The 13,841-nt window shown below is 43.4% G+C and overlaps 1 protein-coding gene across 1 annotated transcript in view; it reads right to left on the reverse strand.

Annotated features, from left to right (window-relative positions):
* Positions 1-406: 406 nt before the first annotated feature.
* LOC309555289 (sphingosine 1-phosphate receptor 1-like) overlaps positions 407-13,841 on the reverse strand; it is a 63,779-nt gene continuing 50,344 nt past the window's right edge. The window contains exon 2 of the mRNA XM_082257192.1: positions 407-2,120. Coding sequence (XP_082113318.1) covers positions 693-1,844 — 1,152 coding nt within the window. The 5' untranslated portion in view covers positions 1,845-2,120 and the 3' untranslated portion in view covers positions 407-692. The remainder of the gene's footprint in view (positions 2,121-13,841) is intronic.

Consider the following 13,841-nt stretch of genomic DNA (forward strand, 5'->3'; position numbering starts at 1 on the left):
GAGTTAGCACCTTTGTCAGCTTTCCTAGTGACAATTGTCACAGGGTACAGAGAAGGAAGGGAAATCTCCCCAACATAACAATAAAAACTTGACAGGTTCTAAATTTTCTACGCTCTAATAAAAAGCCAATGTTGGTGGTAACAAACTTTACTTGAAAGATGACCGATGACTCTTGACTCGAAATAAATAGGCCAATACTTAGGGATCGAGATCTGCAAATTTCATATGATTCACAAGTCAATCTGCAATTAATATTTTGATTTTTCAACAAGGTAAAATCCTGGCGCGCCAGGTTTTGCAATACCCGTAGAAGGGGTGCCTGTGCAAGAACCTCCTGCCCCTGGAACAATTTTTGGAATTTGTGGGCCAACAATTTTTTGGAATTCCAACAATTTTGGAATTTGAAGCTGAAGCTGAGCTGAAGTGCATGATGTTTGTATTACCACAACAGGTGGTCTACATGTTTATGGACCTCTAGCAATAGATATACTATAAGCCTGAGGAGCAAGGCTGGTATCCTTCTAGAGCAGGGTTTTTAAAAGTTCTTATAAAAAAAAAAAAAGGCAGATCAGCAGATTCAAACCCAGTAAACTGGATCACGAGAGCAGATAAGGTGTAACGCCATGTGACCAGATTTTTAAATTATTTTTCGATTATGATCAGGTGACTTTAATCGTCCAAAATAACAATGTTCAGTACTTTCTGGGGGGCATAAGTGACTTTACCGGTGTTGGAGTCCCATTCCCTGATGACACAGTGGTCTCCAAACCCTCCTGCTTATGGGATGACTTCTCTGATTTGCTGGTACTTCTTTCTAAGACAGGGAAAAAGCCAAATCTCCCCCTAGTTTCACCATCCTCGTTAACATAACAGAAGAAGCAGACCAGCCTCAGAATGGCTCTTCTAATGTCTCTGCTGGTTAATGTGTAGATGATCGGGTTTAGGAGAGAGTTTATCATAGCCAGACCAAGGAAGTAATCAGCCTTCAAGAGGATTGGACAAGAGTTGACCTCACATGAGACATCAAACAGTAGCAGTATGAAGAGGGGAAGCCAGCATCCAATAAATGTTCCCACCACAATTGTAACCGTCTTTAACAGGGCCATGTACTTTTGGGACTTCCTCAGTGCTCCCTTGCGAAGTGTGCCCAGTCTTTGACTGTTGTGTTTGACAATCCTGTATATGCGGAGATAGAGAACCACAATGGAGATAAGAATGGCCAGAAAGACACTAATGCACACTAGTATATAATCCTTAGAATACAAGGGCAAGATGGTGGAGCAGGCTGGGAGGTTGTGGATGCAGTTCCATCCTAATATCGGCAATATACCCAAAAGTATAGAGAGCAGCCAACTCACCCCAATCAGCATGGCCATTCGTCCTTTCTTGTCTCCACTATAGAGTTTCATACGGACCATGGTGATATGACGCTCAATAGCGATGGCCAGTAGGCTAAATATAGAGGCAGTCAATGTGACAAAGACACCACCTTCCCTAATAAACCACATAGCAGGGGTAAGGCGGAGTGTGTTTGCCCCTGATAACACAATGTTGACCATGTAGGCAATGCCAGCTAGAAGGTCTGACAAAGTCAGATTGCCAAGGAGGAAGAACATAGGAGCATGAAATTTCTTGTTGCGCCATATGGCCAAAAGTACAATAAGGTTCTCCAAGACAATAAGCACACATACCACCAGAAAAAACACAGATTCAGCTTTCAGTCCGCCTTTGTATCTGCTAGTGCTCAGCTTCCCGGTATAGTTGTAATGTAGCGCTATAACACTGTTGCTTTGGTATTCTCTGTACAGTCGACTCAAGTGATATTGATGTGTTACTTCATCCATTTTGCACAGATTTTTCCAAGCTTTTGGAAAATGTATAACGGAAGTTAAGCATCAACTGTGGAAATGATCATATCCAGAAATAGCAAGACGCCTGGACACATAAGGGGCCACATTTATATTTAGGGTGTTACACGTTTGGTGGCTTTTTCCTTTAGGACCATGCAGTAAATCAAAGCACTGGCGCTTGAGAGTCTTGAATCTCCAATTACATCTTTTCCCTAAAGGTGTCAGTGTTGCCCCATCTATCCAATAGGTCTTCAAAGTAAATTCTGTAACCTGTATATATATAAAAAAAAAAAAAAGGTATTACATTTTTCTCAGTTTCTTTTTTTTTTTTTTTTTTTTTTTTTTTTTAGTATTACCACAATATTAACATCCTTATCAAAGGAAACATGCACATTTTATTTCCACATTTTCTTTGTGAAATATTGCAAACAAGAGCAAAGTTTTAAACTGAGTTGCACAACCTGCTTCCTTTGAAAATATATAAAGAAAGGGTATAGTTATGCAAATAATATCATAAACAAGGATCGTTTTTTGAGCAACTTTGTCAACTTTTCACCTCTGAAGTAAAGTGTGAGTTTGTATGTGGTTTTCTTTTTTGTAACACTTAAATGGAATTTTGCTTTAAAAAAAAAAAAAAAAAGACATTTGATGTGAACTCCAGGAAAACAAGAAGCTTAACATATGACATGCATATAAGGGAGCCATTTTACCTGCCAAAGTATTTGTATTTCAGCCCATCTAGGTCTGAGATTTGCAAAGCCTTGTCACATCTAGGTTGATGACACCACTTTTCCTGATACAGTTATAAACCGCAAAAATAATGCAGTGGTGTCACCTCCTCACCCATAGCCCACTGATTGGACAGTGGAGGAGCAGCGAGCAGCAGCAGAATGATGAGGTCAACTCTCAGTCGCTCCTTGTTTCCACGCAGTATGTCTAATTTACTGTATATATATATATATATATATATATATATATGCAGTAAAGCATGCTTGTTATGCCCGCTGTGGAGCGTAAAAGCGTTAATCCTCTGCTTTGTGTAAAAAGGCTGTTTAATCCTGTTTTCTCTGATCCTCCCCTTCTTCTGCAGTCCCCAATCCATATCCTGATAGTACAGAGCCTTGGGGCCACTCTGCACATGCTCAGTTTGGTGTGCATATGATCAGCACAGGGCCAATCAGCACTGTCCAGACAGAGGGTCAGGGGCCATGCAGCCTCATAGGACAGTAAGAGTAGAATGAAAACTCCTCCTACAAGCTTTAACCAGCGCTCAGCCGGACACTGATAGAAGCCACAAGACTGCTTTATACTGCTGATGAGAAAAGGTATTAAGCAGTTTATATATTTTACTAAAATAATTAAATTTCAATGTTCTGTGTACTGTGGGAGACCAGATATAGTGAATGCAGGGTCCTGGGTTTAGTAACACTTTATTATAATTAAAGGTACTTTTTTTATATTTGGATAGAGTGGAAAGGGGATATACAACTATCAGGTTGTTATTGCCGTCCCTGTTAGAGAGATTCACCCTCTTCTAAATGTTTTGGTTGTCACCAGAACAGGCATAGATGGGAAATCTTTTAATTGGGATTTTTTCACTTTGGAGAGATTTACTCCCACTTCCTGTTTTGGCTATGGGACAGGCAGGGAAATCTTCCTAATGGGACACAGATGACAAAAAATACTGGACAGGGGTTATGCCCTTCCTTACTTTATCCAAAATGAAAGTTTTGTTTAGATCTTTTTAAAGGTTTATGCAAATGTTGCCTCCAAAAGTCAAGCCCAGTCATTCCCCTCTAACATCCTGAGCTTCGCTAGAGATAGGTGACCTTATTGACCAATACATGAGTTTAGGAGATGTGGAGAGGGAGTAGTAGGCCTTCTTACAGGAAAAGTGTATGTAACAGTTTCCACTGAAGGTAACTAATACTTTTGCATTGTTAATTAGCACGTTAATTAAAAGAGACCTTAACCCCCATCCTTTTTTTTCTCAATCCTCTTTTTCCTTGTTTGCTGGATTATCCTCAATAAATATATTCACAAACCAAGAAATCCAGTTGTCATCGGAAGCCAGCTGCCTCTTCTTGGTTCTTGTAGTCAGCCCCCTGATGATGTCAATGTGCCTCTGCATGTCATCAGGGGGATGGCTGCAAAAATCAGGAATAGGCATGATGCACTGTGATTTTCAGTAGATTTCCCTTACATATCCTAGGATCTGTGATGTGGTTTCCCAGGACTATCTTGGCAACTGTGTGGGTACATCCTTCCCTGGAAGTGAAGGGCCCTTACATAATGAAAAAAACGTACCTCAATTATTATTATGAAAAGTGGATTAAGAGGTCTGCTTTAGGCCCAAAGGATAGGACTAGGTCTGGCTCTCCTGCTTTTTGTGTCTTGCACTAAAATAATTCTGAGCAGTTCCACTGTTTTTTTGTCAATACTAATGTCATATGATTACCTTAAAAAGGAATAATAAAAATTTACAAAATGCGCCCACTGTCTCTAGTTCCGATCTTTCATTATATGTAGAAAAACTTCTCAAGAAACAGCTCCTTGAGAAACCGCTGGCTATTTACCAATCACAGAATTTCAAAAACCTCCATTCTTTGTCATCCGTCAGTGAAGTAAAAACAACTTCCGGAGTTTGCAGGTGCACGATATGCAAGTTAAAGAACGAAGAGGTAGATATCCGAGCTGCAGAGGTTCTTGTGACTGCTGCAGCCCATGAGCCCACCCAATCATGTCAGTCCCATTGCCCCATTTACCTGTAAGTGTCCATTGGCAGCCAGGAGGGTAGGGAAAGGGAAAAGTAAGTGGTGAGGAGATGACAGGCATGAAAAGAGGAGAAGGACAGAGATAGGAAAGACGAAGCATGCTTCAATAATAATTACCATATAAGTCATCTACAGTATACTGGTTTCAGAGACTAGTCCTGTCATGTCAGCGTTCTCCCAAACCTGCCTCATTACAGAAATTAAATTTACTTCTTTTAACCCATTTACAGGCAATGATTAAAGGTTTGTAAAGCATTGTTGAATTGTAAGGATTGTCCTAATTTGTTTATTTTTATAGCTGAAGATACCAAAAACATGAATTTAAAGGGCTTATATAATTATTAAAAAATGATTTTCCATCCGATCTCCCCCAGATTTTTTATTTGTTTTGCTTTTTTAATAACAATTCTTTTTTAAGAGCCCATTCACACTGCCGCGACTTGTCAGCCTGACAAGTCGCGGTCGTTCGCGGTCCATTGAGTAGTACAGGACCCGTTCTAATAGGAGCGACACAAGTCGCTCCAACTTAGAAAAAGGGTCCTGTACTACTTTGGGGCGACCTCGGAGCGACTTGCATAGACTTCCATTATGTGAAGTCTCTGCAAGTCGCGCCGAAGTCGCGGTGCACGCGACTTCACAGATCGCCCCCCGAAGTCGTGCCGCTTCAGTGTGAACCGGCACTAATGGTCACGTGATCTGTAGGTCCTCTGCATCATTTTCTCCAGCATTGGTACATCTTCAGTGATAAAGATAGCAACACAAATGCAATAATTTCAACTTTTCTTACTGTAAATGTAGGGTGTTCCTGGGTGCAGGTCTATGACGCCCTGGATTCAAAGAAAGTGGACTGAATGGTGCTTGATGTCATTCAGACCAGAAAAAGACCAGCGCTGAACTATGGAGTGGGTAAATTATGCAGCCCTGCTTGTTTATTTTATTTTAAAGACAGGGGCATCCTTCAAAAAAGAGTAGGGATTTAAATGCATTTTTTTTTTTAAAAGGAACCTAGGGTACCAGAATCTGTGGTGATACCAGATTCTTTTCATCCACTTAAAGCGGAATTCCACCCAAAAATGGAACTTCTGCTTTAAAGCGGAATTCCAGCCTCAAAAAAATTTTTCCAATAAAAATACCCCCGGGACAGTCAGGGCTAGTGCATTTCAGCAGTGATAGCCTCTGAACTGTCCCTGGGTTCACTTACTTTTTAGAAGAAATACTTACCTTGAAAATGTCTTGTCCAGCGCTGCCATCTCAGGTGTGGGCAGCTGAAGCCAGAGCGTCCTCTTCGGTGTCCTCTTCTGTGACGTTGGAGTCCCAGAACACCCTGCACCGGCCCTGCTCGTCACTTCCGGGGCAGGCACATCATCCCTGCACAGCTTCTGGGCATGCCCAGAAGCTGTTTAACAGGGAATGACGTGCCTGCCCCGGAAGTGACGAGCAGGGCCGGGGCAGGCGCATTGACTCCTGGGAGCGATGACACTTGGCTCCCAGGAGGTTAGCAGGAAGCAACTGGGTGTACCCGTTTCAAAAATACGATGATCTGGGTGGTGTATGGCCCTAATTGACAGTGTGTGTGCTCTTAAGGTCACTATAAAATACACAAAGGTGCTATTTGTGACCTGAGAAAAAAAGTTTGAGATCCACTTCAATGAGTGATTTGCATTCTGGGCTTGTAAAATCCGTGAGTTTTACATCTGTCTGTGATTATCGGTTATAGGGGAGGGAGCTCCAGCACACAGCCTGTGACTGACAGCCTCAGCTCTGTTGCTGTGTGAAGGAGGGTGTGTCCCTTCCCTCCAATCAGCTCTCACTGAGCTCTGCAGTGTGTAATTTCAGCACTCTGCCCCCTTTTATAAATAATAAGTTTAGAAGCATATGCCAAATACATATTAGGAACTGAATGTTATATTGAAAAAGCCAAAGTGTATTCGTTTGAAGGTAAACTTTCAGTAACAGTCCTTTTACACGTGAGAATGTCCTTGGAAATTGGCAGCTATTGTATATATTAACAGGGATGCATTTTAGGGATAACACCTTTCATATAATCCCCTAATCATGACCTGCAGATAGTTATTTTACCCCACGCCCATGTATTCCTTGTCTATATAGGGGAAAAAATGGATTTTCTGGACTGGGATTGACACAGGCTTCTGGCACTGGACCAAACACTTATAAAGAGCAGAACATTGAAAGTGGTTGTAAACCTCCAACATGAATAATGAACAAAGCATATCCTTCTATTGTGTGAACTTGTCTCAACCCAGAGCACTAAGTGTCATTTCTGTCTGCTGCTTCACTTCTCTGTTCTCTGCATGCGTCACTACTTACAAGTTTTCCTGACACCAAGAGAAAAAAGGTGACAGGGGAGGGAGCTCCAGCACACAGCTCTGTTGCTGTGTGAAAGAGGGTGTGTGAAAGGGGGTGGGTCCGTGGGTCCCTTCCCTCTAATCAGAAAGAGGGTGTGTGAAAGGGGGTACGTTCCTTCCCTCTAATCAGAAAGAGGGCGTGTGAAAGGGGGTGGGTGGGTTCACTGAGCTCTGCAGTGTGTAATTTGAGCTCTCTGCCCCCTTTTTTCTGACCGCTCAGACAAGCTTTATAAATACTGGATTTTGAATGGCTGTAGAGAAGAGAAAACTGCAGATGAACAGGTATAACTTATATATAGGAGGGGTTGTTTTATCTCTGTGTATCACCTGATGCTGGTCACTTCAATAGGTATACAGTATGTAAGGGTTTACAACTACTTTAACTTTTTTCATCATAAAGGTGCACTTTAATGTTTTTAATTTCTTTAATTTTTTTTTTACCACTTTGCATTAATGTGAGCTGGGGATAAAACTGTGTATTTGTTAGATTCAAATTTACTTTGAATGTTTTCCTCCCACCATAGATTTTCAGCAATAGCTTACCAACCAACGCAATGTGTGTGTCAGATGTGTAAACCACAAACACTGTACAACATAACCTAAAGCTGTTACAATGTAAGCTTTGCCACATCATAAAGACCTGAAACCAACTTGTATGAATACATATTTGAAAACCCATTACACCAGCAATTTCCCACCCTTTGCGTTTGATCTTTTTATATTGGGTCTACTGCTTTTTTCTGCTTTGTTGTTTTTTTTTTGTAATAAGTGTTAGGATAACAGCTGTGTGGACCACATTCTGTATTACCATCAAGTATGGGCTTCAAGAAGATCTTGTTCACGCCATATTTCTCTGGTCATTCAATCTGGAGGACATCACATGGCACCGCACTGATCAGTGTTACGGTGTTGCCAGAAAATGGTGCATGAGATTAAGCTGCTGCGCCTTGAGCTGCAACACACGTACTATAGAAGTACATTGGGGTGCTATTAATAATGAATAGTGTATAACGTGCAGAGTATGTAACATACAGTATAATCTAGCAATATGCTGTTCAATGATCAAGACTTTGTAGCATACAACATTGTGCATAGAGTGCAGTGATCAGGACCATGCAATGCACAATATAGCGTTTAGTGTGCAGGGGTCAGGAATAAGTAATGTAAAAAAATTGGGAATTCAGCATTCAGGTGAATGTAACTTACAACATAATGTATAGGGTGCAGCAGCCAAGAGAACATAATGTACAATATAGTGTATAGAGTGCAGCAGTCAGAAGAATGTAATGTGCAACATAGCATATAGAGTGCAGCAGCAAGGAGAAAGTAATGCACAATATAGCATATAGCGCAGCAGTAGTCAGGCGAATGTACCGTACAATATAATGTATAGAGTGCATCAGCCAAGAGAACAAAATATACAATATAGTCTATAGAGTGCAGCAGTCAGAAGAATGTAATGTGCAACAAAGCTTATACAGCGCAGTAGCCAGGAGAATGTAATGTACAATATAGAGTATAACGTGCAGTACGCAGGTGAATGTAACGTACAACGATAATGTATACGGTGCAGCAGCCAAAAGGGGAAAAAATGTTCAATATAGAATAGAGTATAAAGTGCAGTAGTCAGAAGAATGTAATGTGCAACATGGCATATAGAGTGCAGCAGCCAGAAGAATGTAATGTGCAACATGGCATATAAAGTGCAGCAGCCACAAGAATGAAGTATCGTAGAATGCAGTAACCAGGATGTAGAATGCAGTAGCCAGGAGAATGTAATGTACAACAAAGCGAATAGAGTGCAGCAGTCAGAAGAATGTAATGTGCAACATGGCATATAAAGTGCAGCAGCCACAAGAATGAAGTATCGTAGAATGCAGTAACCAGGATGTAGAATGTAGAATGCAGTAGCCAGGAGAATGTAATGTACAATAGAGCGTATAGAGTGCAGCAGTCAGAAGAATGTAATGGGCAACATGGCATATAGTGTACCGCAGTCAGAAGAATGTTAGGCACCACAAAGCTTACTGTACATAATGCAACAGCCAGGAGAATGTAATGTACAACATAGCATAAATACTGCAGCAGTCAGGAGAATATAATGTACAACACAGCTTATAGGGTGCAGCAGTCAGGAAAATGTAAAGTACAACAAAACTTATAGGGCACAGCAGTCAGGAGAATGTAAAGTACAAGAAAACTTATAGGGTGCAAAAGTCAGAAGAATGTATTTTACAACAAAGCTTTTAGGGCACAGCAGTCAGGAGAATGTAATGTACAACAAAGCTTATAGGGGGCAGCATTCAAGAGAATGTAATGTACAACAAAGCTTATAGGGGACAGCATTCAAGAGAATGTAATGTACAACAAAGCTTATAGGGCGCAGCAGTCAGGAGAATGTAATGCACAACAAAGTTTATAGGTCGCAGCAGTCAGGGGAATGTAATGTACAACAAAACTTATAGGGTGCAGCAGTCAGGAGCATGTAATGTACAACAAAGCTTAAAGGGCGCAGCAGTCAGGAGAATGTAATGTACAACATAGTGTATAGATTCCAGAAGTCAAGAGTGTACAACGTACAACATAGTGTACACAGTACGGTGGTTAGGAGTATGTAACATACAACATAGCAGTCAGTGTAAGCAAATAACTCCTCCGCCCCTCCAAATCCTTAGTGCCCAGTGGCAGTAAATACCCACCCTGAATAATTGGTAGTCATTGGCAGTAAATTATCTCCTTCACTCAAATCATTGGACGATGGCAGTAGATAACCCTGCCCCCCACAAAATATGCATTTTTCTGCATTCCCCATTCATTCAATAGGTCTGCTTAACTTGTATAAGGGAAAAAATGGTAACATTCCTATTATCTGAAAGCAAGCCAAGCTACAACACACAGACAGATGTGTATTAGCCAAGAAGGAACAATTGGGATTTCTACTTAAAAAGGCATTTTCACTTATCTGTTGAAATAAAATAAAAAAAATCAGGCAACTGTGTTATACTGCACTGATAAATGTAAACTTTCCTTTAATGTTTGTCGTAGATCAGAGAGTGTGACAATCTGGAGAGAGATGTCTGAGGAGCACTGAGCGGTGGACTCCGTTCCTCACACTCAGTATTAATAGTATGTTTGTTTTCTTACAGTGCCTACAATGACCCCAGTCTACGGGAGCAAATCTCTCTTCACTTCCCCTTTCACCTTCTCTGTAAACAATACAATGCAGGAAAAGGAAATTCACAGCCTTCCTGACCCCGCACAGCCCAGCATAGAACCAACTCGCGGAAATGTATAGTGGTTTTCTTATTCTTATTTCTTTTTTTATTTATTATAGTGGTAAGGACCACCATAGATTATAAAAATATCCTTTTTTTTTCTGTCAGGTAAATTTTTCAAACATTGCATGCGAATGTTTTGTATTTTCATATCCAGCAGCCAGTAGGAGTTTTGCTTAGCTCCACTTTTGAAATAGGCTGTTTACAGAACTCAATAGCTCAAGATGAATCAAAGTAGTGACTTGTCCTCTCTCCATTTGGCCTGAGGGTAAGTAGCTTTAAAGCAGAAGTATTGCCAAAAGTTGAAAATGCTTGTTAAATCCCCCAGGGGACCCTGTGCACATAACCTGCTCAAATCTGTGGTCGCTGAGCAGTGTGCTCTCATAGTTTTACCACCTTCTCCCACCACTTTCCGACTACCCTGCTAGCATGAAGACGAATATAGGACTGACAAATAGCACATATAAAGAAGAGGGGGCACAACTCCCACCCCACCTCCTCTGAAAGCTACCATGTAGAACATCTGCAACCCTCAGTATCATTGTGTAGCCATGTGCCTCCTTTGCTTCCTTCTTTGTACTAAGAAGAAACTTGAGAGCAGCCCTGCAGAAAATGGTGAAGGTGACCAGAGGAGAGGTACAAAGAAAGGGGTACCTGTGGTTTACTAGTGGAGCAATAAAAGTGTAGCCATGGCTGTTAGTGGTTACAAACCTTTTCCAGGCATGGAACCTTTGCTCCCCTGTGACACAAGGAGGGTTAAAAGAATCGCCTGGCATGCTGAGCTGCAGTGACCATTTTGGGGAAGACCATGAACAATGCTCAGCTGTGGAGTGTCTTCAAACCTAGGGGCAGCCATTTTGGAAAAGCTTATATATATGCTGGGTTGACTGTGATTAGCTAAAGGGGAAAACAGAGGAAAAAGATATCAACAGCTGTGCATCCTGAACAACAAGAGCTTGCTGGGAGGAATGGAGACTTGTAGGGGATGTAGTCCCCAAACAGAATGAGCCTGTCTTTCAGAATGGCAATGGAACTACACATCTCAGAATGTCCAGGGCTCTGGGGAGAGGAAAAAGGAGGTCTGTTCCCTGGTTTGAGGCAGGTGTGGTAAGGACACTGTTGGAGACAGACAATGTAGCAGGCTATTAGCAGAATGCTTTGCCACCGCATCAGGGACACAAAGAGGTGGAGTAGTGGACATCTCCATGTATATGAGACTGCCACTGTTGCTGACTGGTGCTTCTGCCTGATCATTCGGGGGAACACCACTGTCACTGACTGGTGCTGCCTGATCATTGGGGGGAACACCACTGTCACTGACTGGTGCTGCCTGATCATTGGGGGGAACACCACTGTCACTGACTGGTGCTGCTGCCTGATCATTGGGGGGAACACCACTGTCACTGACTGCTGCTGCCTGATCATTGGGGGGAACACCACTGTCACTGACTGCTGCTGCTGCCTGATCATTGGGGGGAACACCACTGTCACTGACTGCTGCTGCTGCCTGATCATTGGGGGGAACACCACTGTCACTGACTGCTGCTGCTGCCTGATCATTCGGGGGAACACCACTGTCACTGACTGCTGCTGCTGCCTGATCATTCGGGGGAACACCACTGTCACTGACTGCTGCTGCTGCCTGATCATTGGGGGGAACACCACTGTCACTGACTGCTGCTTCTGCCTGATCATTCAGGAGAACACCACTGTCACTGACTGCTGCTTCTGCCTGATCATTGGGGAGGACTCCTTTGGGGGTAAGCGCTACACAGGGGGCAGAGGAGACGGATAAAAGGGGAAGTACAAGATGGATGGAGGCGAATCAGAGGAGGAGTACAGCAATACAAAGGATTGGGGAGTTGGAGGTGGTGAGAGGCGCCATTGCAGTTTTATCAGTGTATTTGCCACGTTTGAGATTCTTTACATGCCATGAAAATTTTTTTTTCCTTGAACCTGAAAAGAACAATCAGAGCTGCCCACAAGAGATAGATTACAGTAGTAACTGTCAGCTTGTTTTGTTGTGAATAACTGTGCTGGAGAGGGGCACACCAAAACGCAATCCTAGAAGAACACACCAGCAGCTACTACACTAGTCTCTCTAAGACAAGTTTTTTTTTTTTTTTTGGCCCGTAGCGTGTGCAACACACTCAAAAGACTCCACCCGGTGCATAAAAAAGTGCACACACACAAAGTGAGAACACAAAAAAGCACAGGGTGTGCGACAACGTATGGTCTTCCCTCCGAAGAGGTAGGACCCAAAACCTCAATCCCCGGGGCGCAAGACTCCTGACAGGGACATAAGGTACTCATGGTCTGTCTGGCCGAAACCAGACCGACCCCGTTCTTCAGGGGGACTGCCGAAACAGCCCCCACCGAGTGCTAAGTAGGGCTCCCCCGAAGGGAGACCCCATGGAAGAGGGCGAACTAAGCCAAAAGGCCATATCCACCCCCTCCCAAGACTTAAGGCTGGGCCCGAGGACCCACACACTCCAGTCTGTGCAAATAAAGAAAAAAGGTGACAGTGCAGTGACAAACTCCAAAGAAAAGGACAAACAAACACAAAGGTGGGGGAAGGGAAGTGGGGAAAGCGCGATGGTGCCACGTGAGGAACCAAGGCAGGCCTTCCAGCCAGAATAAAAAATTCCTCTGGTGCAAGCCAAAAGGCCTGTCCCAAGAGGCAGGTGTGAAAAAGGTGTGCATAGTGCAGTGAACAAGGTGCCAAAAAAACTCACAGCAAGCTGCCCCTCACCAGTGAGAAATTAAGGCACCCCTGGGCTGCCACCCCAGGGGCACTTACACTACGGGCTTTTTCAATCTCAGCCCCCCGGCCAGACCGGGTGTAGCCTATCCCCACCAGCAGACATCAGAACCTGGATAGCTTAGAGAGAGCTTACCTACCACTGGGGACAGGCCTTTTGCAAGGCCAGATCAAAACCCAGGAGAGAAAGCCCTCCCATCGCCATCCTGTTCCTCAGCCCATTACATCCAGGAGCAGTTCCACCGGCCCCCTGAACCGGCTTTCCTGCCCCCTTCAAACTGGTTAGGACAGTTCAACCCATTCAAATCAGAAGGCGGCGGGCCCCACATGCTTTCCCAGATGACCTACTCCCCATACCTCAATACTCAGAGCGCTCCGGGTTTCGGTCATACTGGTACTAGCTAAGGCCCATACCAACTGATAAGAACAGATACTACACTTGATCTTAGCCAAAAGGCCGAGAAGTCTCTAAGACAAGTTTTTTTTTTTTTTTAAAGCCCGTAGCGTGTGCAACACACTCAAAAGACTCCACCCGGTGCATAAAAAAGTGCACACACACAAAGTGAGGACACAAAAAAGCACAGGGTGTGCGACAACGTATGGTCTTCCCTCCGAAGAGGTAGGACCCGAAACCTCAATCCCCCGGGGCGCAAGACTCCTGACAGGGACATAAGGTACTCATGGTCTGTCTGGCCGAAACCAGACCGACCCCGTTCTTCAGGGGGACTGCCGGAACAGCCCCCACCGAGTACTAAGTAGGGCTCCCCCGAAGGGAGACCCCATGGGAGAGGGCGAACTAAGCCAAAAGGCCATAT

This window comes from Pelophylax lessonae (assembly GCF_965119305.1).
Source record: "Pelophylax lessonae genome assembly, chromosome: 4".
Classification (NCBI taxonomy): Eukaryota; Metazoa; Chordata; class Amphibia; order Anura; family Ranidae; genus Pelophylax; species Pelophylax lessonae.